A 27,946-nucleotide genomic window follows, 5' to 3' on the forward strand; every position below is an offset into this window, starting at 1 on the left:
TTAATGCATTATCAATATATTTTAGCTCAACCACATAAAAAATAGTGTCATTTCTGGGTACAAAAAAGTACATTTCTTTCTCTCTGGACTTAACAGTCTTAACTTTCACTGACAGCAGTTACAATAATGAAAAAATGCAATCAAACAATACACGATTGATCAATTCTGAGCCCATTACACGGCGCCTTGTTGTATTTATAGTAGTTCATCGTATCACTGGGGTGCAAAGACGCGTGGCCACTTTTGCAACTGCAAGCGAGCTTTGACATTCATGCTCTTTTTAGTGCATAAGACAGGTAGTGCACACGGTTTCCCACACCAGCCAAACACAACAGACAGTCATGATAAAAAAATAAGGCTCTGTATATAGTCTCTGTTCATAACACAGTCTTTGTTCCAGTAAAAATACAGTCCATGACAGCCAGTGCGTGTGCAGCGTGGGAGTACATTCTTTTTTCTTTTTTTTTCCACTGAAAACTAATAGGATGAGAACAAAATGTATATTCAGTAGGTGTTTTGGGACTAACAGGCCAGTGTCGACAGGCAAAATCAATAATATTCTGATAAATCTCATTAAACTCGTCAAGAATATGTCTGGGTCATATCATATACATCACATCAAACCTGAAAGAAACAAAAGACAGAATTTTTTGCACATTTTTTGGATTGTTACGCTGCTTTCATGATAAACAAGCACATTTCCCGGCAGTTTTAATTATTGTAATACAAAACATCTAATTTTCTTTAACGTGTATATGTTATAGTATATATTAATTTTTTTTTATAATGACCTACTAATTAGAACCCCTTCTGAAAATAATCTAATTTCCATGCCGACTATGTAATATTAAAATAGTAATGTAACAAATATTTCCAGAAGCGATTCTTATTAGCGACTCATTATTTTAAAAAAAAGTAACCGTTCTTTTTATGCATAAATTACAGGTGATAGAATAAATACTATAACAACATGTACACATTATATTATTTACGTGATATATATATATAAATACCTTAGCAACACAATAATAAAACCTGCAGGGGACGTATGATTATCTGTCAAGAAAATAATGTCACATTTACTTAATGCTTCATTTTCTATTTATAATTATTACTTTTCATTTTTGGATGAAATGCAGCCTGAAAGTATTTCAAAGACAGTGGGAGGGAAAAAAATGTGGTTGACCCAACAGCAACTTACTGAATCAAACAACGAGCTTTTGCACTACATGCACATCTACGGGTCTCTGCTAACCTTTACGATCAACTCTCACCGAGGTCTTCATTTAAGGCAAAATTTCCACTTCAGACACTCAACCAAGAGCGGACCGCAGTGCCTGCTGATATAACGCAGACCCAGGCAGAAGACAGCAGTGTCTGAGCAGGCCTCTAAAGCAGTGTACGGTATAGCGGCCCACCATAAACAAGTCCAACAATGTGCGTTACGATCGCATGACTGTTCCTTCGGCTGCAGATTCTCGGTTTCTTTCGGCCCGGCACAATTTCCTGCCCTCAAAACGAGGCTCTAAGAAGTTTCCAGCCGTCCTCTTCTCTGTATCTCGTCGGGAATGCCGGTTTGAATTCTGTATTTTTGTACGTCTCGTTCACCTCCAAAACGCTGTCTTGTCATTCGGTCACGCCGTCCCTTCTGCATCCTCCTGCGGGGCAGATACGACGTTCAGTTCATGAAGCAAATCTTTCAGTAAGTGCTCTTTTAACATCACGGGTACAAAGTTTTAAAAGGAGACTAATAACTGCAATTATAAATCTGTTAAGTGCATGCGTATCACAACACAAATGAGCCCAAAGGTAGGAACTGGTTACGTAACAGATGATCAGCGTGAACCATAATGAAAAAAAAAAAGTGTTGATCAACTGCTTTAATATTTTCACATTCACTGGAAAAATTTTGAACTAGGAAATAATAAAAAAAATTAAAAAATTATATACACACACATTTTCCAGACGGATTAATTTCCAGTTCCAGTCATCTATTTCCAGTAAAACCAGTGGTTTTCAGTAAAGATTAAGTTAGTTTAGTAAAGATAACTTTTCATTCAACTTTAAAGATTTTATTAATGTCCTAGACTTTTTTGTGACTTTTCTAATTGTATTAATTTCCATAAGTCTTACAATAGCATTGATTTACTTGACTCTCTCGTGATTTTTTTTTTTACATTTGTAAAATTTCCCAATTTTTATTTTACTCAAGTATTGATTTCTACGACTTTCCTGTGACAATTTACACAATAATATATATAATATACATTCATTTTCCATGATTTATGATCAGTATTTATTACCACGACTTTTTAAAATCGTATTCATCTGCATTATTTTTCTGTGACTTTTCACATTAGCACAGATGTATAACTCTGCTGCGTTGCTTTTTCACGATTTTAATAGTTTCCATGAACTTTTTATGATAGTAATAATTTCCATGACTTTTCAACTGCTTTCTGATTTCTACGATTTTCTGTGGCTTTTGAATATTTTAAGATTTTTACTTCCATGACATACGATTTCCATAACCCTTCATATTTACAAAAAAAAAAAAAAATCCCTTTCTAGGTTTTTGCCCAAAATATTTCCAGGTTATCCTCCACCGTGGAACGCCGGTTACAAAAACATCAAGCGACATTTTTTATTTTTGCCTTCACTAGAGTGTTGCTCATAGCAGCTCAACACATTAAAGACGGCATGCTGAGCGGCACGTGAGAGATGCGGCGTGTTTCGTGCGGTTTTTCCCAGCAGGCTTCATAAAGGGCTCCGAGAGCACATGCTGTATTTCAATCACTATTCAACCAGACAGCTATTTCGGTCTCGTATTGATTCTTTTGCCATTGACAGTTTGTCAGGTCAACTTGCAGTAATCTATGAGCTGTCTGTGTTAGAAAAAACCTTGCAATGATGCCTTGGTGTTGTGTATCGCTGGCATACACACCCACATCCAGCTTCATTCAGCGCAACCACAACAAGCCGGTAAGAGTCCAGCCTGAGAGAGCGTACCTGTGCTCAGGGGTCAGAGAGGGACACTCGAGTCATAGATGCCCAGGGAGAGGAGATTGGGTCCGGGGAAGAGTGGAGAGGAGAGAAGGAAAGTGAAATGGAGGGTCGATTTAGGAATTCTGTGCATCTATACCTGCGGGGGTGAGAACCAGAGCCTGCAGGATGTCCGAGAGAGAGATGATGCCCTCGATGCTGGAGTTATCATCCACCACTACCAGCCTGTGCACCTGCAGGACACACACACACACACACACACACACACACACACAATCAGGGTCGTTTGATATCCATCTGGTGGATGTTCACATGGAAACCAAAAAAAAAAGCCATTTATATAACTGCATTTCCCAAAAACCTTAAAAGCTTAAGTACATTGCAGACCCATTGAAACCAGAATAGGCTTGCGATGCTTTTGGGAAACACAACCACCCTGAAGGGTTTAAAGCCTTAAAATATTGGTAAAGTTCACTGGCAAGGAAAATTATAGAATTAATTATTTAACCTCATGTTGTTCCAAACCCCTAAGAACTTTGTTCCTCTTCATAACGCAAATTAAAAGATTTTTAAAGAAACACGAGAGCTTTCTGACGCTCCATAGACAGTCCTACCAAGATCAAAGCCCAGAAACAGTAAGGACATCAATAAAATGGTCCATGTGACATCAGCGGTTCAACTGTATTTTTATGAAGCGATGAGAATCCTTTTTGTGTAAAAAAAGACCTTGACTGTGGTTGAACTCTACAGGACTGTCTACAGAGGGTTTTTTTTCAGTTTAAAAAAAAAAATTGTGTTCTGAAGATGAACAAAGAATTTAAATTTTTGGGTGAACTATCCAGTTCACTAATTATAGGATGGCACAATTTCAGGGACCAGTTCTCCCCATTAACTAGTTGCTTATTAGCAGGCACGTTATTAGTACTTATTCAGCACATGTGACTAATGGCAATAATAATTTAACAAAATGCGTGTTTCATGTTTTCAGACTTCTTTTCTAGTGGCTGTGTTAGAGCTGTCATTTTTGTGACTGGCATCTGCTCCATGTAAACGGTGTTTTGTTTTTTTTTAAACTGATGCGAGTGAATTTCACCTCGGCTTTGACGATTCTGTCCACTATGGTCTCCACAGTCTCGTGTCGATAACACTTCATGACGCCCTCGAAGTACTGCGAGCGGTGCAGCAGCGCCTGAGTCACGGTGATGTCCAGATTATTGTAGGTCTTCTCAGCAGCCAGGTTCTACACAACACCCACAACACTAATGAACACAGAGCAACCTTCACAGACAGCCAGATACACCACTCAGATTATATCCCAAACATGAATCAATAATAAGCATATCGATATTATAAACAATAATAAATTGGTGTGAACAACGGTTGGTTTGAACATTATGACTTTCACATTTAAGGTTCTGCTACTTTTGTACTAACAGGCCTTATTAATGACAAGAATTAATTTAGCTGAAAATTGGAGATAAAATAATTTTTTATAAATTGATCGATTTAATTAAATGAATACAAATGGATTTGAAGGGACTTATGAGTTGTGAACTACTTGCAAGTGTTTCACGATTAAGTTCCAACACTTAGCAGTTTGGGGTTTGGGAGGTTTTTTTTCTTCTTTTAAATAAATTTAATACTTTTGTGTAAAGACTATGCTATGTTACAATGTTGCAAAAGAATCCTGATGAAAATGTATCATGGTTCCCACAAAAAATATCAAGCAGCATAGTTGTTTTCAACATTAATAATAATAATAAAAATAATCTTGTGCAGGAAATCATCATATTGGAATGATTTCTTTAAGATCATGTGCCACTGAAGACTCAAACAAGTGAACTATTCCTTGAAGTAATGATGCTGAAGAATTCAGTAAATTACATTAAATTTGTAATAATATTTCACAATATTTCCGATCTTTGAATCAAATAAATACAGCCTTGGTGAGTTTATTTAAATCATAATCTAACTCTCAATCATAAAACACAAGAATAGAGGAATATCCATGACAACAAATGTGTGGTAACTTTAAGAAGTATAACTTACAATCACATCGAATTTGGAGTAAATGTCCACAACCTTTCCTTTGGGAGGGATAATATGGAAAGAAATAAGAAATTCGATATTTACAATGAATCGTTGTTTGGGCTTGACAGAAGAATAATACCATTATGTGAACTGACACGAAAGTTAGCAGTTGTTACCTGTAACATCCACCACCGGCAGGGCAGACACTCTCCTCTCCACAAACATGCCCAGTGCTTTAATAATGGGTGTATCTGGGTGAATGAAGGCGATGTTGCTGTACGTGCCGATGCCCAGCTCCTCCAGAGTCTGCCTCATGAAGGCTGGTTTAGGCATCTCACACACCTACGAGATCACACGCCGTCACAACGATTAGCACTCTTCGGTAACCTTTTACTAGTTTGATGTGTTCACAACTACCATTTATAGAGGTACGATAACTGTACTGTAAAAAAAATGATCAGTAAGCTGAAAGAATGCTTACGAAGAGCTGCAGAAACTTGAGGATCCTCTTGTGTGTGAGGATATACAGAGCGTTTCCAGTGACTGGATCGATCACTGGCAAACGATGGATCTTATTTTTGATGAGTGAGTAAACAGCATCAAATATACTGGGGAAAAAACACAAGAAACCAAACATTTGCTTGAATAGAGGATAACGTCACACAAGTGATCTGGGCTGACTCATCTAAAATAACTGCTGAATTTGTTTCGAGATAAATTTGAGACATTGTTCCCAGAAACGAAGTGGATAAAGCACTCGCGTAATGAAGAGGAAAAGCGCTATCTACTAAAATAGGTCCAAATGTCTCACCTTGCATCTGGAGATATGTTGACTAATGGTTTAAAAGTTTCTTGCAGGTACAGTTCTGTTGGTATAAGCAGAAATCAAAAACTAAAAGTTCTGGAAAGACTTACTCATCATGTCTTTTCAAACTTTTTCTTTGTTATTTTACATGGGTGGGTGAATATACATTTTGAATATGCAAAAATGTGTTCGGTGAATAATTTAAAATACATAGGAAAGCAAATGAGCGTTAGAAGTGATGAAGTAAAAACTCTAAAAATATTTACCTCTCCAAGTCTCGATTTTATGCTCCTCCAGCTCATATATTTGTACCTGCGGCATATAGCGCAAAATATGAATTATTTTTAAAATGGAAAAAATTCCTTCCTCCTAGATGAACATTCATTTAGTTACGTGCAACGTCTTTAACAAGCTGAAGAGAAATGCTATGCCAAAACATACTTTTTTTTTTTTAAGAAAATCCAAGGTAGACCTAATTTCTGGTCTCTCCCTCGAACCAGCACTGAGCAAAACGACACTGAGCAGCAAAAAAAAAAGATAGTGTTTGAGTTTGTGTTATGTCTGAAAGCTTACCAGTGGTGATTTGTAGTATCTGTGCAGTATAATGATGAAGTCAGTGATGGTTAACATTCCTATTGAGAAAACATATCATTAGAGGAAAACCATGCTGACTCATATCTGAGCTCACAGAGAAACTTCAGATCTTGCAGAATATGCATCGATTGTCCTTTACGTACTTGCTGTGTTTGTTCAAAAGCACTCCAAGCTCATTTAATGTAAATATCAGCATATTACATCTATGCCTGCTTATAAATATCTTAAACAATCCAGACAAGCATAAGGCAGCGGCGAATTTCCACCAAGTTATTGTTAGCTGCTAACCTAAGCATGTCCAATTATGTTACAGATGAACAAATATTGACCTGAAGCAATGCTTTTATTTGATTACTGATTAATTTTTTTAGCAAAAATGTCAAGACGGGCAGTTAAGCGGACTCGCAGGATTAAACGAGTTAAACATTTCCTGTCTGCCTGACCTAAAAAACACGACTCTAATGAAAAGAATGACAGAAACGAGGATGAGAGCATGTGTGTGCACGTGCACGTGTCGGCGCTCACCCACAAAGCTTTGCTTTTTGGTTTCCCACAATGGCGCAGCTCGAACTCCATTAGCAACCAAGGCAAAGAAAGCTTTCTTAACCTAAAAGGGAAGAAAGGATTTACATAACAACACTTTTCTTTTGGGTGCCTTTAAAAACACTTTTGGAGGAACTGGTGGTGCGAGCCAAAAAAAGAATAAAATCACAAGAGACACAATGAGCTGGATGCACAAAAAATGTCCCAAAAATAAAAATATATTATTAATATCACTGAAACTTTCTTTTAAAGGTTATATATTGCCATATATTAAGCGTCCTAGATAAACCCGAGGCAGGTGACAGACATTTGTGTTGCTAAAACACAAATTCTCTCAGTTTTTGACCATCCCACCAGTTGTGCATTAAAAATGTATTTTTATTTCAATAATTTACATTTTTACTCATAAATGTTGCGTTTTTAAATCACAATCCATACAAGCATAGCACTTCCTCATTTCAGAAACTTTAATTCACAAACAAATACAATAAGTACATCGTTCTAAACGTAAAACTCCACAGATCTTTTGAGCCTTTATTTGTTGAAATTGTTAATAGGTTATAAGGGTGTGTTACCCCTAAATCTAACGACGACTCATACCTGCACATGATTACTGTTTAACCCTGATAAACCTAGCTTTATGGCTGCTTCCCATACACTTCAAAGAGATCCCATCCATTTAAGTCACCAACCAAGATTTATTTATGATGAAACATTAACCACAAATCACCTACGCATCATGTGTTTAAACTACAACTGGGAAGCAAAACTGAAAGAGTATCCCTGGCTCATACTATAACTCATACTAAAACATTTTTGCATGTTTAGTAATATGTATACGGTTCAAAATATGCAACTTCATGCATGCATGGAATGACCTACACGCTATACAATAATTAAAATGCATGCAATATTGTATCCCACAGTGCAATGTGTTAAACTTGACCATTTCCGGTGTGACGTTTGAAAGGTGCATCATGAAATCATTGCTAAATTTCACATTGCTTTTAAAACATAATGCAATATGCAGAGTAACCAGAGATTAGCATGCAGTATAGCAAGATACTCTCCCGTTTTAAACATGGCACGAAACATGCCCAGATCTTTTCACTTTCTGTTCTTGCGCTAGACAACAGAAAACGTTTAAGACGTACCTGCAATGTAGTGTCAAAGACAACTAGTTTGGAGCTGGTGGGGATGAGGTCATAGCACTTGTGGGATTTCATAAAGCGCATGTAAATGTCACTGTCTGGCTCTTCAGCAGCTGAAAACAAAGAATAAATCAACAGGATCATTAGCAATAAAATCATTAGTCATCTATATCTAACACTTGAAAATGTGTTGCATACATCTTTAAAATCAATGAACACATTAATGTTATAAATTATACCTATTACACTCATAAAAGCATACAAAAACAGACTACTACATACAGCAAACCTATTTATAAGAACAGTTTGAAAATGTAATTTAGTCATAGACCATAAACTTGCAAAGAGCACGCGAGATAAAAAAAAAAAAGCAAGCAGTGCAAAACATAAATATGTCCATTTACCTTCATTATCAAGTTCAAGTTTTTCCAGCATGCCTTCAGCAAGTACGAAGCTCTAAAACACAAAGACACCGGCTGATTATTTCATCAACAATCACTTACTTCAACTTAGACCTCATTAGATCCCATGGAGTGGTAGCGTCCATTTTTTAAATCTGCTTATCTTCAAACAAGCAGTCTGGTCACCGCGTAGAAAGCAGAGTGGTCTTAAACTCGTAATGTTCTCCAGGCAGAGCTTTCACTAAAGCTTTCATTACGCGCAGTGGTGAAATATTAATAGACGGACACCCCCGCGAAGGCCACAGTGGAACATCCCAATCCCCTTCACTTCTGTTTTCTGAGGTAGAGTAACCTGCTTCGTTATAATGTCATATAATGTCAACACTGGGTCTGGGTCCAAGGGATAACTTGGCTATAGTCACCTCTGTCGCTCTCTGCTGGACGTCGACGAAACGAAAGCGAAATGCGAATCGACTGAACCTGTATAAATCACCCACCGCGGCTTCGTCTCAAACTTAACGAGCCGCCTAACTTTCATAGTCAGCATTTTAATCATCATGAGCGACCGAACCAATACACACGGACCACAGTTTAAGTCGCAGGAAATAAGGTACTTATTGTTTTAAGGCATTTAATCAAACCAGACAATCTTCCAAAATTCCAACATAAGCCTGGCTGTTCCCGCCAAATAAATAAACAGAGTACTCAAAGTAGGGCGGTTTCGTCAAAAACGGACACATGGTCTTGTGAAAAATCATTTAAGACTTTTAAGTGAATTTAATAATGTCCAACAGGTGGAAATTATACTTCAAACTAAGGCAGCTAGTTCCATACATCGCTAGCATTTTATATAGGCTAACTTAAATTCTCTTCAGTCTATCGGTGCAGTGCAGAGATCTTGATAAACAAGTACACTAACTTTTGATAAATCTCTTAGGGGGACAGTATAAGCAGTATACTACTTTACTGTTACTTGATAAATTACTTATATATATATATATATATATACATATATATATATATATATATATACATATATATATATATACATATATATATATATATATATATATATATATATATATATATATATATATATATATATATATATATATATATATATATATATATATATATATATATATACATATATATATATATATACACATATATATATATATATACACATATATATATATATATATATATATATATATATATATACATATATATATATATATATATATATATATATATATATATATATATATATATATATATATATATATATATATATATATATATATATATATATATATATATATATATATATATATATATATATATATATATATATATATATATATATATATATATATATATATATATATATATACACAAATATATACTATATAATTTTCTTTTTATTGTAATGTCATAGCAGTTAGGATTATATATCCCTCAACTGTAACATAGGCTATACATAGCTGTAAAATGTAAACTTTTCAGAATATATACATTGCAGTGGACTTCATAACACACTGTCCAGCATATGTCCAGTATGCTCAATCATAGACTTCAAACCGTATGTTAGGTAAAAGAAAATTAGCAAGCACTTTTGTCATTTTAGAAACATGCCATCAGTTGAAGGTTCCACTGGAGCTGTAAAAATGACTTGCTTCACAACTGGACAAGTGTACTAAAGTGAATTCCAGAAAGCATGCGTCAAGTCGTTTACTCACCTGGCGTGAGGTAGAGTTAAAAGTGTACGAGGCGAGGGGGGGTTTGGTGGTGGAGGTGTTCAGGGTGAAGCGCTGGCCCGTGTCAGGGGGAGACGAGAGAGAGCGGGAGCGTCGTTCCTCCACCCGCTCCACAGGACTGGAGCTCTCCCTAGAGAAGACCGGGGGAACGGGACTCTGTGTCGGGGTGGTGGGGGGCGTGGAAAGCCCTGTGAGGCACATCAGCACAGAAGACTATGAAGTGCTTGATTTGCAAAGTGCATTTAGTTCAGTGGAATCACAATTTAGGAGAGGCAAAGAGGTAAACCACTGACAGAAAAAATATCTATTCCATCTTATTTATCTTCTGTTAGCTTTCCTACTTCAACTTGGTTTCGAGCATATGTTGTAAAGCTGGTCTCATTGAGAAATGCCAGGAATAGTGGCGCAGCAGAAAACAGCTGCATTGACAAACAACTGACAGTCAGTTGAAAAATTATAATAATAATATATTAATAATAGTGTATATCTGAACGAGTTAGCAGGAAGCATGTTCCTCTCTTAGTGTTATAATGTTTAGAAAATAACTCTTTTGCTTCATTTGTAAAAACAGTAATTTAGTGACATTCTTCTGATTTAATATTGACGTATAGTAAAAGTAAAACAACGTGATAGAAAAATAGTAGTAAAATAGTAATATTTATATGAAAGAGAAATCTAGACAACAGTGGTAACACTAGACAAGTCTTACTGTCACATTTAATCAGTTTGTCCTTGCTGTATAAAAGTATTGACATCTTCCTGACCCAACACTTTTGAATGTTAGTGTATAATGGAAAAAAGCCAAAATTGTGGTTGCAGCTCTTCAAAACACTGTGAAGTTTATCCTTCTATAAAAGCAAATTCAAAGTAGGCTAAGTTCTACAAAGTAAAATTATTCAGTATAAACATATTCATTACTTGGGCTTTAAAGTTGAAGTACAAATACCGTTTCATCTACCAATGTCAATGTCTAGCATTCCTTTGATTGAGTTTTACTGTAGAGTTAAACTCTAGTGCTGTTTAGAGCTGGTTTTATCAGAGATACCACAGCAAACAGGTGTGTCTCATATGACAGACCTCACATAACCCCTCATGTACTGCATGACACAACATATGGACTGATATATTACTGTACCATCCTCCACTAATACTGACACAGCACGATCAAAAGCACATATGCTCTTCGGAATCTTTAAATCTGAAGATTAGAATATCAGTCCATTCATTCAGCTGAGGGTTGAAGCAGCTGGACATATTCAGGTCAGGGCCTTGCTCATGTATCTCTGCTGTTGAGGCATTTGGCCATGTCCATGCTCCATCTACGGATGTTTCACAATTGAAACCACCTGTGTTGGATTGAAAATGTATATGGTACGGTTTGGGCTGTATGTATGGAAAGTGCGACAATATGGGTTCATTTATGAAATGCGCTGTTGTAATCAATTAGTTTTCTGTAGAGATTAGCCCTGGCAGGACTCCTTGTTCTCTGGGAAGAGAAGTGTCCATTTGAGGCTGGGGTCAGGTTGGCATCAATTAAAGCTGGTGTCCCACTAGCTAATTTTCAGCTGTTCATCATTCATTAACTCCATTTACATAGTCATTCAAGAATCAGATTAAATCGCACCTCTCTGCGGGTGGGCATTAACAGCCCCAGCTGGGTGTTGATGGCCCTGTCGACACACCAAAAACATCCAAATCGCCTTGATATTATCGTTCATTCAGTGGGACAGACTCTTGGCAGCTAGTGACCAATAAGCGGACAGAGGTCAGAGTAAGTCATGTAATTGGTTAGCCCTCTTTCAGGCTTAATTATTGAGTGTGATGCACATATTGACATACTGACTTCCGTAGGAGGTTTGACAATAAAATTTGAATCATAAAAGGCACAGTTTACCCAATAACAAATTTACGAATCATTTATGTACCCTTGTATCATTCCAAACCTGTGGAAGACAAAAGAAGATTCTGTTTTTTGAAAAATGTCTCAAGCATTGAAATACTAATTAACTCTGGCATTGCACATCCTCCTACCCAGCGCTATTAAGTTTTTCCTGGAATTCAGTGTTTCCATGAATGTTCATTGTCCAATGCATTGACATTGTAAAAACAGCATTGCTATAGTGTTTCATATGGTCTTAAACATTCCTTTACTTGGGGGTAAAATTCATCATGAAATCAATATCGACAATTCATAATTTTATGGAATATTGCATGGGATCTCAGAAATAGCAAAAAAAATGGTTCAATCAATTTGCAATGGAAAAAATAAATAGATAAAATCAAATCATGCCTTAAAAGTTTTCATGTTCAAGAAGCCATTTCACACTTATGCCAAAATGGTAAAGAAAATACTATCGTAACTTCCATTTTGTGTGTTAAAGAGTTCATAATGGGTTTGCAACTCCGACCCTTGTGGTCTACTTTCCTGCAAAGGTCTTCTGGAGTGCTAAAGGAAGTGAACCTAAAGAACCACTGGTTTTAAACGAGGGGTCCAGTGCTATGTGAAAAGCACTGTCTTGTTTCAACCCCATTGAACCTTTACCGTTTTCTGAGAAACTGCCCTAAGTCTCTCTCTGTGTTGAACCTCTTCTGCATGAGCTGTTCTTTATACATATTGACAAATTAACCTTGTTACCTGCAAAATTTGGCTAATGTGTCCACAACTTTAGGTGTTCTACACAACATAGCCTGTCCCTTCATGAGTACACTACAAGATTTCTCTGTCACCCCTTGATTTATGTCAGTAGATGTGAGTAACTCATAAATGCAGTTACTGTCACTGATGCCACATTAGTAGCAATGCATGCTGAAGGATGCTAGTTGGGTAAAGGTAAAGCACAGTAACTCTTCTATATTGTAATCTATTCATGGACCAAAAATGCACTTATATAAAATATAAAGTACTTGTGGGAAGTAATTATTGAAGGCCAATATGTGTGTACGAGAACATGAGTTTGGGATCCTAACTATCTCCTGACATTTAGCCAGATTTAACCAGCTGGCTTTGACCTGTTTGGTGTGTTGCTGTGTTAGCTTCTTATTTTAGCCTTGCCACTGCTACACATTCCACAAGGGCAGATAACACTCACTCAAAGCGCAGGGTCAAGCCTCCAGAGTGTATGCTGGGACTCAGACCAGTTTGACTCTTTTCCATGGCAATCTTCGTTAAATGTTTAAGTGAGGGATTTTGGTTTTACACTATTTGATGGCACCATTTATTGTGAGACCTAAAGAACCGTATACATTTATTCAGTGATCTAGTATGAAAGAAGGTTGACCTATTTGAAGAAATAAATACCATGTAAACTAACTGTGTGCTTGCTGGTTTACATTATATTGTTTAATCATAGAGTAACTGTCAGGCTACAAATGAGAGATGTTCATATCAACACAATCCTGCATGATATTCCACATGGCGCATCCTAATAGCTTTACCACATTAACCAGATTGAGCAAGAAGACTATTGGAGTAACATGCTTCCAACAGCTGGAACTTGAGAAATCAGTGGCTGCTTTTCAGTCAGTCAGGAAACATACTGGCCCTGAAAAATCATCTGTCAGTCACAGAATTAATCCTAACCTTTATCCTAAGCCTGAACATAAATGCAAACCAAATTTTGGATTCAGCTGACAGAGTAGTGAGGCAACCTGAGCTTGTTTGATTTGCGTCAGGAACACTATTTCACGTGACACGCAGAAAAGCCCCTCAGGACACCACTGCAACTCTAATACAACACTCCAGTGAGGCTGACATAATGTGACCCATCATATGATTCAGAGCGTGTGTATGTGCATCCAAACATTCTGCACATGCGGAAGATCCAAACAAAGAAATACAATGGGAAAAAGCAGGTAAAGTATAAGTTAAGTTGATGTTGTTCTTTAAAGTTGGAATGTGTAATTTCTGTGCTACTAGCTTTTCTGCATAAATATTAACTTTCAAGCAGATTTCCTAAATAATCCCCATGTCTGCCATTGGTCAGCCAACAGATAGTCTCCACCCCAAACTTTTGGTTGAGCCAATATTGCTTTGCTGGGCACCCAAACAAGGAGGATAATATTTTGGTAGTGTTTATACTTTTAGGTTAAATATATAGATTTTAAATTATGAGTTTATCATTTCTGTACTACTAGCAGCACCATATAGTTTTAAAAAACTATTGGCTTTCCAATAGATTTCTCAAACAATGCCACTTTCTGCCAATGGTCAGCAAATAGATGGTCCTGCTCCAAATTTACTCCATTGGTTAAGCCAAAGTTGCTGTGTTGGGTTGGTCAGAACTATATATGAATGCTACTTCATAGCATTCATATATAGATATTCAAGGTGAAGTGTCATTTCTGTACTACTAGCAGCACTGTACAGATTTATTAAAAAAAAAAATAATAATTTTAAATAGATTTCCCAAACAATCCCTCTGCCTGCCTTTGGTCAGCCAACAGACAGTCCTGCCCCAAAAGTACACTATTAGTTGAGCCAATGTTGCTATGATAGGCTGGTTGAGACACCCAGATATGCAGGATAATATTTTGATAGCACCATAGTTTTGGGGAAAATCAGCTTCTGCACAGATTAATATCTCTGCATATTATGACAAGGCAGTAAAAGGTATTTTAACATAAAAAAACGTCAAGCTCAAGTTGCCAAGAGTCCAAATGTCACAGATTCTTATCTTTATATTCTTTATACGTTTTTCAAAACCACAACAGCAAAACATATGGGTTTTGAATTTCCAGTTCATGTCTCCAGTTCAATTTGAGTTTAGTAATCAATTAAAAATTAATTACGGAATCTCACACTGCGATCATGAGACGAAATGTTTCAGGCGAGTCTGGTGTCTCTTTCAAGCCTTACTCCTAACTTTCACATTTTTGTTTGCGTCACTGTGACAAAGCCATCAGCAGACGGCTTCGAGGTCAACCCTAAACCAAATTAGGTCCGAAATGAGTTTCCTGCCAAGTGATTAATACAGACTTACATAACACACATCTCGGCCTACTGTTACCTCCTTTACCTCATTGAAATGTCTAGGCTGTTTATTTTAATGACCCTGATATACATACACATTAGCCAAACAAATATGATTTATCCAGTTCAAACAATGCGTGTCAGCCAACACATGCGTGTACATGCATGTATCTAATAGACTATATGATGAACAAGCAGTCAATGCCTGCACAAGGCAAACTGGAGCATTCCACCACCAGACAGATATCAATACTGTTATGTCTAGCTGAAGGCTCTATACAGAGACATATTTCTGATTAGTACCATACCAGACAAACATGCCGACTCTGACTGCCGTCTCCCTGAAAGCAGCTCCTCGTCATGGCGCCTCTTGGTCCGACGCAAACTACCAAACCTCTTCATGGGAACCAGCAGGCCTCGCGTCCGGCCTGAAGATCAACCATACCCTCCTAACTAAAGCAAGGACACACGACACAGAGATCCTGTCTGGATAACAGAGAACTCAAGTGAACGTCCAGGATTCCAGAAGAGGTTCTCGTTCTCAGTGAAGCCAGATGATTGATAGCTCTACCTTCAGAAGTGACTGCTACAGATATTTATGTTCTTCAAAGACGCCACCTGTCCCAGCAGTCCACTTGGATTCTTTTAGTACCCTTTGTAGAAATGAAATCCTGGCGTTGGCTGTATTCCAGTGCTATCGATCCTCTGATTCCCCGTCTCCACGAAACGCACAATGCAGTCCGCCACTATGCTTAACACAGTGTCAGTTGAGCAGACCCTGCTGATGTAAGGCAGACTTGCCTATGGCCCCCAGTGTCGCAGATAGTCTCAGAAGTGATGCCTCTCTTCACTTATCTATCTGCACTCTCTCTCTCTCTCTTTTCTAGCCTTTTCTCTTCTCCTCCCTCTCTCTCTGTTTGTGGAGACCAGCGTGTAGCCCTGCCCTCTCTGCAGGAAATTGTCAGGTGCAGCTGTGTGTCTCTTTAAAATAGCATACATGGCAGGAAGCTGTAAAAGGAGACCAGGCAACACAAGCCAGCAACACTATTGGTTCAGTCCTTGACACGGCTTGCTCTTTTTGCTTGACCTCTGGATTTACATATAGACAGTGAATTTCTTTTACCCTACTGCTCTTATTTTAACCAATTTGTTTCATCAAATATTTCTGGTCTCTTCTGAAATTTTCAGTTATGCAATGATATTTTAATAAATTCAATTACCACTATAAACCTTAAATTATTAATGCCGTTTGCTAAGCCTAATAATTATTAAGCATCCCTCCATTGTCCAAACTGCATGTCCTGTAAGGCCCATTTTGTATAAGCTCTTTACTCACCTGGTAAAAATACCACCATATGTACACCAGGACTGTGCCGTCCATATAATCTGTGAATGCTTCACATACCCAAGCCATTTGAGATAAGTAGTTTGGGGAATAAATGTTAAATACCATAAATTCATTACCATAAATTCCCTTGTAAAATGTTTGGAATACATGTGTAAATGACAAATGGTAATTTCCTGTAAATCTGTGTAGTTAACAGAGAGCTTCCACAACAGTTTAGCCTCTTTATTGGCATAACATCAAAATAGAATAGTTATAATAGTTGACATTATACTGTTGCACATTCTTATTGGTTTGTTGGCATGTGATTTCACGTGCCAAAAAAGCTGCCTGAAAATCACTTGCCAGTAGCAAATATGCTTGTACTGTCAGATCTTGACTTCTGAAAATCTCGTTATAAACCTCATTTTGCACAACTAACTCAACTAAATAAAATGAAAAAATAAATATATAGAGTAACTAAATATGCCTCAAGCAAAGCAAAGTGGCATAGAAAAAGTATGTTGAATGTACATGTAACATGCTTGAATGACCTTATCAAAGTGTAAATGTCTGAATTTATATATGTGTATGTAATGTATATGTGTGCGAGATGAGCATGTGGGAAAGCACTGCTGTGACCGACTATTCCTGGAAACAGATCTACTTTTAATTAGTCTTCTGCCATGTTGTTTCTTATTCATCATCTCTCTATAATTAATGAATTAGACAGCATAGGAAACCCAGTTAAAGAACAAAGCAGAACTAAATGAATCATTTTCTTTTTTGGTCCAGACCAAAAGAACGATGAGATCCAAACTGATCAAACAAATGTGAACAAGCTCTTAGAATCCGGATTCGATCTGAATGTGATCAGTTTGTGATTTTAATCCTATAGTATCAATTCTGCACTTCAGAACTGCCTTCTCTTCAAGGGCAGACAATAATACACAAAAACTTTCCAGCAGTGACCTATAAAAGTGCTGATGCCGAGAGCGTCCCTCTGGTGTCTGATTCCTGGCGTTTACACTCAGCCCCAGACTGCATCGGTTCCGTCCCAAGAGAATATAAGCCTTCTATACATGTTCAGAGTGAAACTTAACTGAAGATACAGTGGATGAACAAAACAGACCCTATTTATTCCATGGGCTCAGTGTCTGTCTGGCTACAGTGTACAACACAACTGTGTGTAATCAAAGCTGCGATGATCTTTTACACATTATGCACACCAAATTTTATGCGGTTTTCCATGCAATTTTTCATATAATGTTACCCATCTAACTTATATATACAAGATGATCGTTTGTCTCACAGTGCCTCCTGGTGGGAAGTGAAAGAGATCGCTGAAACGAGTTTAGACGGTCAACCTCTAAAACGAGTGCGTTCCAGAATGCATTTCTCCACTATAGTATAAAACAGACGTGGGGTAGGTCAAACAGACGATATGAAGTGGGATTAGGTTATCTCAGTGCCTGCGGCAGCTCAAGTTTCATATTATTCAAATAAAGTACACAAAGACATACTATAAAGCCTCAATATGCCACCACAATGATCAGCGTGAGTCCATGAAAAGAGCTCTTTCAACTGAACTATTTGCAATTTAAAAAGCTTTCGCTCAATGAAGGAGGCTACTTCCTGTGACCTTTTGGTAAAGTGATTCAAAGGAAACAGACTTCGGAAGAGACCTCTTATTGGAGAACAATCTGGAAACGTGGCCAGAAATGTTTATGAGCATTCGTTTTGGTTCAGTACGTAACTCAGGCACTCAGTCTTCCCGCCGCCGTCTCTGACGCTGAATGGGTTTCTGGAATATTCTTCTCACCGAGACAAACAAACCTCCTCATACTATTAGGGCAGAATGACTCACTGCTCTTTTCTGAGGGTGTGTACACTGTTAACCAACACATTTCTTAAGAAAATATAAAGGTTGTTATGTCTTGAACACTGTTCAGCACGAAATTAAAAGTTGCAATTTGTAGAGAAGTGTTTCTACCAAGATCAAATGCTTGCAGTGACTAAAAAAATCTGACCAGAAAAATTACTCTAAATTGACCATTTAATTTATGCTATCCTTCAAAGGCTTGACTCATTTAAAATATAATAATATTTAATATGATCGCTTCCTTTTTTATATATGTACATGTCAGAATAAGCACGTTTTTATTTTACATAAACATATCTATTATGATGAATGCCGATCGAATATTCACCCATCCATGACTTTTTATTTTTCCAAAAGGTATTACAAGCATTAAAGTAGACGCTTTACTTATAATATCATATAATCTGTTTTCTGGGCATATAAAATCACTCATGGATGTTTTGTCTTTGATTATAAAGCATAACATTTTGGTTATATAACTCATATAACTGAAATCATACGGTATGTGCATGATTAAATAAAATACATGGAATGAGAAAAAATAAAAATGAATCAAAAGTGACGGCGTACTTAAAAAATCCTGTCGTTATTTACTCATGCTGCGGCAACCTGCATGACTGACTTTCTTCTGATGAACAAAAGATTTTGAACAACACTGGGGAAAACATTGGACCCCGTTATTTTTCATGCGATCGACAAAAAAGCTCTTTGTTCAAAATATCTCCTTTTATGTTCTAGAAGAAAGAAGACATACAAGCTTACTAAGACACGAGGATGAGTAAATAATAACAGGATCTTCATTTCTGGCTACGGTTCAGACTTTAAAGCTGCGTTAAAACAGATCCTGTCACTGACAGCCTGCTAATGAAGAATTAGAATGAATGCAATGATGATTTCAAAACATTTTAGGATGTTGTATTTACAGTACAGCTAGGTCTTCTGCATTCTTCATGATTTTACAAAACAGAAACACTATAAATCTAAAAATTCAGTTTAAAATATGTTATGGCACAAAGCAAATGAAACTGCTTTTACATGAGGATGATTTAGGAGTTAAAAAGGGTAAAAATATATATATTAATAGTTATCACCTTACTTGCCTAGTTGATTGATTACACTGATAAATGCAAAAAATTTTGTATTGCAAGTTCAATAGAATATTGAAGTTAAATATGCAAATGATGCATTATTTAATTTAATATGAGCTCGTTTGCATATATTTCTAGAACAAAAATCTAAACACTGGATGAAGCAAAATTCAAAATTTCATTTTGTCGCTTCAAAATATTTCGAAGAGACAGAAAAAAATACATTTTGAGCATTTTGAATAAAATGTACATTATCAAGCATATATATATATATATATATATATATATATATATATATATATATATATATATATATAACAAATCCCACTGTCTTTTAGATGTTTTCTTTAGACTAGTCTAGACTAACCAAAAAGCCCAAAATTTCAAATTTGACAGGTGAATAAAAAAAAAAAACCAGGGTTTTTGCCTGCAGTGTCTTCCCTTAATTCTCTTAGCATTGCATTGCTCTTACGTAAACTAAAGTCATTTCCAGGCCACTGCTTGACTCAGACTAGAGAAGCAGCGATGTGGGCTCACGTCTGTGTCCCATTATCTCACAAATTGCTTAATGGCCACATTAGATCTGCACAATTTGGCCTAATAGCATGCGCTTTAATGGTTTTAGTCACTAGAAAATCAATGGCTAAAAAATCCAAATCATGATCTTACCACTTCCTGTTCTGATGTTTTGCAAGTGAGTCAACAGGAAGTCATACTCTGCGCTACACTGATCGGCTTCCCCAAAACAATTAAAGCAAAACCAGATCTGCAATCAGTGAAAACAGAGAAAATCTGTCTAGCTCAAGAAGGTCACTGAATTCGTTCTCACCATGCGGTTATTGTTTTTTTATATATAAAATGATGTCTTTATCCACAGAAACTGAGATCAAAATACTTATATATAGTACTTCAAGTGACATAAATAGGTCATAATGTGATGCATTTCATCAGGATAGAAAGAACATGAATACAATAGATACCATCATTTCTATTTATAAAGTTGATAGTTCAGGTCCTAGAGGCTTATTGGTCAATATGGCATCTAGCCATGTTAAAATACATACCACAAAATCTTAAAACAGCTAAGACACAAAACCAACGCTAGTGTATATAGTGTATAGTGTAAATGGAAAGGAACGTGGGTTGAAATCAACTCAAAACATGACTTGTGTCTCACCTTTTTTGGATTTGGAGAAGAGCTTGATGCTGGCAGGGGCTGAGCTGGACGAGGAGCGGAAGATACCACTGAAACTGAGACGGCGGGGAGATTTGGGAGGTGAGTCCTGGTGGGATGACAGCGGACGTGGGAAGAGGGTTTTAGGAGTGCCTGGACTGGTCCGGGGACATACGGGGGCTGAAGATGGGGTACAGGGTTGACTGGCAGGAGGCTTCAAACATGGGCTCGCTGACTCACTTCCGTCACCCTGAGAGAAAACAAGAAGAGATAGGTTTTAGATGTCTAGGGTTACTGTTGAAGTTATGAGAGAAACACTCCTTGTAGATGTATTTTAATTTCCGCTGATGTTAGATCAATTACCTTACCAAACTGTGACCATACGACGGTAGGAAGAAGAGCCGCTTTTATGCTATAAACTGAAATTAACAGGTTTCCGAGACATTTGTAGTTGAATATAAACAACTGACCATTAAAACGTCTCTGAGCAATCCTGAACACAGCATGATTTTCTATTAAACGCGCTTATAAAAAGATACAAATTGAAAAAATATTATAGAGCAGGGAAACTATTAGTCCAAAAAGTTTATTATGTATATACAAATGCACATGCATGCATGTATACGTTTAAGAAAAATATGATTGTTTATGCATTAAATGTATTTATATAAATGTTAATATATACACGTATAAATATGTTCTAAACATACCGTATGCCTTTATGTACATAATAAATATAAACAGTACACACTCATACCATTTATTTCTCTCTCTTTCTAGTCTCACATTTTTGGATAACAAAATTCTGCATATACATATAAATATTTAGGAAAGTGGGCAGAGCTCCACACTCGTTTGGCACGGTTTGTTCGCTGCTGATTGGTGGAATTTTCAGCACAGCATTAATATAGCCTTTCACAAGAGATTCTGCTGTTAAAAACGTTTAAAGCAAGTGGTAAAAATGCAAACTGATGACTTCAACAAAAGCAACAACTTCAGAGCCCTATGGAGAAAACGTTCCGGAACATTCTGGGACGATCTAAAAAGCCCGAGCAACGGTAACGGAGAGAGCGAAGCTTAACAGCGCACAAAATATACAGGAAATCACATTAAGACAGTCAGCTGATTCTATAACACTCATACAGCGTGATATCTCCAACTCACTAATGGACATATTCTGATACATCATCTGGCTTTTCGTTTGGAAGACTTTCGGAATCAGCCTTGAAATGTGTGTCAAACGGGATGAGGATGTTACTACACCAGCATACTACTAGAAAAAACAAGACAAAGCCAAAACATTGCACAACACAAGCTGATAAAGAAATATTTTCAACAAGCATTAAGAAGAAATGAACTGTGATATCAAGGCTTTTAAACAGTGACCTCGGTTAAAAATACAACAATCCTGTAACGATTTGTAGTGAAATGACTCCTTATTAACCATGTATTAAATTATTAACTATATTATTATTATTATTGATAACTTTGTTTCACGAATATGGTTAGTTCTTCTAGTCGAGTTAGGTTGTTTGACGTTGTGGTACAAACTCTTGAAAGGTTTGACTGGCTGATCTTAGTGCACAAAGCAGACCACACCTGAAAACCAGCTATGTTTTCTCATACTCATTGCACAATGGACAGTTTTAAGTGAAACAGGCAGTAAGCCCCGTGCCCTAAAAGTTAGTATTTCAAAGCATTGACCTTCAACTCTTCAGCAAACACTTAGATTGTTTATTTGCTAATGTGGCCATTCACTAGGCCACTGTTGCTTCACAGGCTGCTGTCATTGGCCCAGCTTTATTTGGCTTTGATTACTAGAAGAAAGGTAGGCGTCGCCTCCCAGCTTAGCTCTGAGTGGCTAAGATATAAAAAGTCGTAAAATAATAAAAGGGGGTGCATAGTTTTTACAGGCACTGTATGCTTTGCACATTTAATATTAGACATGCTTTACAGCAACAAGGCAAATAAATATAAAAGCCATTAGAGTTAGCTTTAATATGGCAATAAATAACACCGAACTACTTGTGCATGCTACAACCATCTCGCTTTATTTAACAAACCGTTCAATTAGAAATCCTGGCACATGCAAGGCTACGTTTCCTTCTATTACATTCCTGGCATCATTTTTCCCTTTCTGTGCAAAATCTTCCTCCGTATCCGTGAGGAAAGCCTTGAAATCGTTGAGTCAGAAATCGAAAGAACAGCATGTGCAAAGAAAGTTCGCCTCGCCTAGTGCTCACGAGCAGCGTTTCAGCCAGTTCATGAGCCAACCACAGAGCGGTACAGACAGCGCACTCCCACTCTTCCCTTCACTAACAAACCTTACGAGCATTAACATTTGTTAGTGAAGAGAAGAGTGCATGTTTAGACAAGTCATCTCTATTTCTGTGTAATATAACCTACGGTGTAACAATCCACAATCCTTCAAAGGCTCTGTTCCAAAACCTAGTGACATAATCCTGCTCTACTGTCCACATACAGCAGGTAGAGGCTTTATAAGGAAGCGCGATCACTTAAGTGGAACCGAAGTGAATGGTTTTGAGCGCCCTGCATACAGAAATGTAATATATGACAAACATTACCCTTTATATTGGCACATATCTTACCTATAAGCCATATATAAATTTCACACACACATATTGTCAACTTAATAATAGCTATATGATTATAGCTTTAAGGGCTAAATAACTTTTTATGGTATTATATGACATTATATGGCAACTTTATTTAAAAAAAAAAATAAAATAAAAATAAATAAAATAAATTATAATAATTAAAAAAAATAATAATATATATATATATATATATATATATATATATATATATATATATATAATTGTATATAGAAATAATTTATATATACATATATACAAATATAATTTATATAGTTTAATTGTATATACAAGTATAATAAAAGTATAATAAAAATAAAGGTTTTAAAGTATATAAAAATTTATAACCTTTTACATTAATTATATAATACCAAAATGATGCATTGATTTAGAATGGATATGCTTCACATATCCAAAAAAACACATACGCCCAAAAAACATACATATTAGTATTGTGTATTTATTTTTGTGTATTTTACCTTGCGCATTTCATCTTTATCTGCTCTGTCAGTCTCTCCATCCATAAGAGAAGATGTGAATGTGCTCAAATCCTGTTAAAAGACAAAACAGGAAAAATCAAAACGTGAATAAGATTTAAATTAGGGAGATTTATTGTTACCATGAAGGATATTAGATGCTTTTACTATTATTTTAGTGCTGTCAAACGATGAATCACTTCCAAAATAAAAGTTTTTGTTTATATGTGCGTGCACTGTGCATACACAAACATGCATGAATACATTTCAGAAAAAAAAAAATTGTTTAATATATAAAATATTTATAATATAAATTATATGAATATTAATATAGACATGTAAATATTCTCAAAATATATACAGTATGTGTGTCTTAATATATACACAGAACACACACACATATATTATGCAAATAAATGTGTGACAGGGCAACTTTTTTAAAAATTCTTTATTTTTATTATTTATTATTATCCTTCAAATACTGTCCAAAATTAGGATTAGACAGCCATTTAGTACGTAATTTATGACTGTGTGAGTTAGATTTTACTCTGCCAGACATTCTTGATCCGCACAAAGAAAGACAAAATGGACTCTCTAATCTCTTATTCAATGGAAGCTGGGAACAGGATCAAACATTAGCTGGTTTTGTCGGGTCTGAAAAACATCACTGTGGGGGGTGATGTCAAAGTTTAGGCAACCGTTCAACACTCGTTTAACTGACCTAATACGGCACTTTTCTCTGAACAAAGTGGCTCCAAAACATTTGTTTTTAGACGTTTCACTCAAAAAGAACGACCCGATGCTAGAAAACCTGCGTCAACCTTGCCTGAGCTCTCAATTCATTTTCAAAATACCTTTGTGCATCTCAGCTCCTCCAACTAACATGCCAAGCGAGGCGAGGTAGCAAGTCTACTCTGAGTGAAAGCACACTATGACGCATCTACATGCCCAAGGTTTTCGATTCATTATCAGTTAACAATGCATGCTACTCCTGTTCAACTAGTTTAACCCAGCTGATCTAAAGCACTTATAAGAGCCAGACTTTTAAACAGATAACTCTCCAAAAATGCATGGGAGCTGTAATTTACTCATCTTAGGTCATCGAGTGATCTTTTGTTTCTTAAGTAAAACAAGTAAAGATTTTTAGCTGAAAGCATGTTCCTTGGCGATTTGTAAAATGTCAGTAAATGCTCTTTAAGAGCCAAAAAAGCGTATCAGGCAAGACTAAATTTCGATATTATATTATTACATAAAATTACGAAAGATGAAATTATAAACTACTTCCTATACATGTCATCCATCAAAAGATGTGTATTATACTTCTGCAATAAATAATAAACCACTAGCATAGCAAAACCCAGTCACAATGAGCAGAAGCAAGCTACTTCACCATTATATAGTCAAAACACCCCGCGGACAATACCAAAATATTACATTACAGAGTACGTCTGAATAGTCCCACTTAAAGAAATTAATTAATGAGCACAGTTACAAAAAAATGTATTGTGGTGCCAGAGATTTTATGGTTTTGTATTGAGGCCAAAACGATTGATTTCTTCACTTACAACTCCCTCCCAAACTGTAGCGTATGAACCTCTCATACCGTATGGACTGTGATGTTATGAAAGCCATCACCATTAAACGCTAAATTAGGCTAAATGTCAGGAGATTCAATTGGATAAAATAACAGAATTGAGATTTGGTTGAGATTTGTTTTCTTCCTCCTGTTAGCTGCGACACAGTCAAAGAGCTAGCACTGTTCGTTTTCCCCATTGCGGCTTTCCTTGATATACAAACATGAAGATACAGGTACAATAACTTTTGATTTTCTTATAAGCGATTTTAACATTTCTCCTAAATGGACAACCGATAGGTGAAGCGGACGGCTCGTAGTTTTACTCTGATCTGATATCTCATATCTTTGGAAGGTGTCAAAAGAAGACCTTTGCTCTGCTGACAACGAGCCAACATTTGAGGCCTGCGTGGTGCGTTATTTACGAGACAGTCGGTCATAGTGGGTGTTTTGCCAATGGGAAATATTTCTCAGCGTTTCTGCATAACGTTCAGATGCACGGGTGGTTGCGTTTGCGTGATATTAATGGCTACAGAGCTATGGTTTAGGATGAGGCAGAGGACGGGGAAGAGAGAGGATCTTTAAAACCAATTCCCTTTCGGTCTCAGAAAGTTGTTGGGATGAAGTCAATTAAATAAGTAAGAGAAAGTGGTCCTATATATCCTATATCTCACAGGTTCTTAAAGGGATCTGTGTAAGCCCGTTCAGTTGAATGGGATGCGCTTTACTTATCTATACCATCATGCATCTTGGCTATGACACGCAAAACTGTGTTTAGCTGCAACATACTTGCCCGGAAGACTCAGGACTCAGTCAGCGTATAATGGAAATTTTCCCCTGTGTATTTCCCCGTTTTTTCCTGACCTTTTCTCCAAGGTTCTGAAGTCATTTTTAATCAAAATGTCATGGCTACTACTCGGTGAAAACAACAATGTGCCGCCTTTAACATCATTAGGTTACGGCATGTGTCGTGGAAAAGAGCCGTGTCTGTTTTCCACTGAAAAAAAAAGGAAAAATGTGTTTGGATCACATTAGTGATTTTAGGAATAAATAATGACAGAATATTCATTTTTATGACCTCATTCTGAAAATATTAAAGCCAGGCTACCCTTCTGAAAAGCCAAAAAGAGTCTACAGTGCATGCTAACAAAGTAATAATAATAAAAAAAAAACGCAGGGTGGCTTATCACCAGGAAAGACAGAATATCAATGTCATAACTTTAACTTATCTTTGTTTTGAGCAGATGCCCTTGAATGGCATTCCATAAAGCAATAACATACAGACCTGGCCTTGATGTTAATTATACAGGCAGAGTCGGAGACAGCTAGTGTTTCGGCATGTAACGCTATGATGAGTCACGGCTGAGCAGAAGGCGCTCTCTTACAGCTGTTTCCCTCACTTCCTCTTTCAGCTTTCTACAGCCAGGCTCAAGCAACAGCAACTCAAGTGTAACGCACTTCAACCCGCGTGAGCGCTTTTCGCGCAGTTCTCTCGCAAACGTTCGGTTTCGCTGTCGCGCGCGAGCAGACGCGGGCCCGTTCGACCGAGGCGCGCGCACACGCGTTCATGTTTGCGACACGCGTTCGCGTTTGGGGGGGGAGGAGGAGGATGAGGGGGGAGGGTTTGCAACTCATGTTTTGACAGCTCAGGCAGAACTGATTTCATGCTAAAACTGCCACTGTTGCACTTCGCGAGGAATAAGAAAGCGAGGTTCGACATTTTAAGTTGCGATGCTTTTCGAACACACAATGCGGCATTCTAAAGCGTTCTAAAAACGTAACGCGTAACTTCCAAAACTTGCGCCAGAACGCTTGGAAGTTAACAGAGACAACGCGCAGACAAGCAAAATGTATCAAACGCGTCCCGCCCACGCAACTCACGCGGAATCGCCAAAAGTAAGCGGTAAAGTTATAAAACAATACCGCGAAAATAGACTCACGGGCATGTTCAGGCGCAGAGATCGCTTTTTCTTTGAGGATTTTTTTGCACAGTCCTTCTTCTTGGAGTCCATCACCGTACTTCCCATTTTCCCGCAGTCAGAATTCTCCTCTTTAATGTTTTTGCGGGAGGAAGGCGTTCTCCGCTCGTTTAGCGACGAAGTCGTCGTCCGCAGCCTGAATTCTTGCAGAGCCGACTTAAAACGAGCACATCCCGAGACTCCGGTTCCTTATCAGTGTCGCTGCGCCGTGGAGGACATCCGCATTCAGCTCCTCTGCTGCCGTGGGTTCGAGTCCCGCGCTGGAGACTGCGCGCGCCCTCCTGCTGCTGAGAAGTGAATCTTATTGATCTCTCGGAAGTTTGACTTCTCTCGGAGAAGCTTGGTGACGGACCTGCACTGAGTTAAGCCATGACAAAGACTTATTGAGTTGTTTATGATATCATATATCATATTACCATATTTGCAAATACATGAATAAAACAACTGTGCAAGCTAGTTCATTATAAAAATACAAAATAATTTACCCTCGTTCATTGCAAACCGGACTTCTGCTCTTCTGTGGAGCATAATCCCCCCCCAAATAGTTAAATGTAGAGTTTTACTCCACACAAAAACAC

The 27,946-nt window shown here is 37.1% G+C and overlaps 1 protein-coding gene across 8 annotated transcripts; it reads right to left on the reverse strand.

Moving 5' to 3' along the window:
- On the reverse strand, nucleotides 1-27,731 carry prkag2b (protein kinase, AMP-activated, gamma 2 non-catalytic subunit b). 8 transcript variants are annotated; one of them, XM_043262785.1, is made up of 17 exons: nucleotides 26,675-26,947; nucleotides 26,183-26,386; nucleotides 23,820-23,891; nucleotides 20,729-20,975; nucleotides 10,271-10,476; nucleotides 8,532-8,583; nucleotides 8,131-8,240; nucleotides 6,959-7,040; nucleotides 6,413-6,471; nucleotides 6,106-6,151; nucleotides 5,846-5,900; nucleotides 5,516-5,642; nucleotides 5,211-5,376; nucleotides 5,053-5,090; nucleotides 4,097-4,243; nucleotides 3,143-3,236; nucleotides 1-1,658 (listed from the first exon to the last, which is right to left on the reverse strand). In XM_043262785.1, the coding sequence occupies exons 3-17, from the start codon at nucleotides 23,862-23,864 to the stop codon at nucleotides 1,627-1,629; spliced, it is 1,506 nt and encodes a 501-aa protein (XP_043118720.1). In that variant the 5' UTR covers nucleotides 23,865-23,891; nucleotides 26,183-26,386; nucleotides 26,675-26,947; the 3' UTR covers nucleotides 1-1,626. The 8 variants fall into 8 exon arrangements, 7 of the variants coding, with proteins under 7 accessions (XP_043118720.1, XP_043118699.1, XP_043118687.1 ...); XM_043262764.1 differs by having other exon boundaries at nucleotides 26,179-26,386; XR_006253024.1 differs by lacking the exons at nucleotides 26,183-26,386; nucleotides 26,675-26,947 and adding an exon at nucleotides 27,330-27,725 and having other exon boundaries at nucleotides 3,010-3,236.
- Nucleotides 27,732-27,946: the final 215 nt, after the last annotated feature.

This window comes from Puntigrus tetrazona, chromosome 2, assembly GCF_018831695.1.
Source record: "Puntigrus tetrazona isolate hp1 chromosome 2, ASM1883169v1, whole genome shotgun sequence".
Classification (NCBI taxonomy): Eukaryota; Metazoa; Chordata; class Actinopteri; order Cypriniformes; family Cyprinidae; genus Puntigrus; species Puntigrus tetrazona.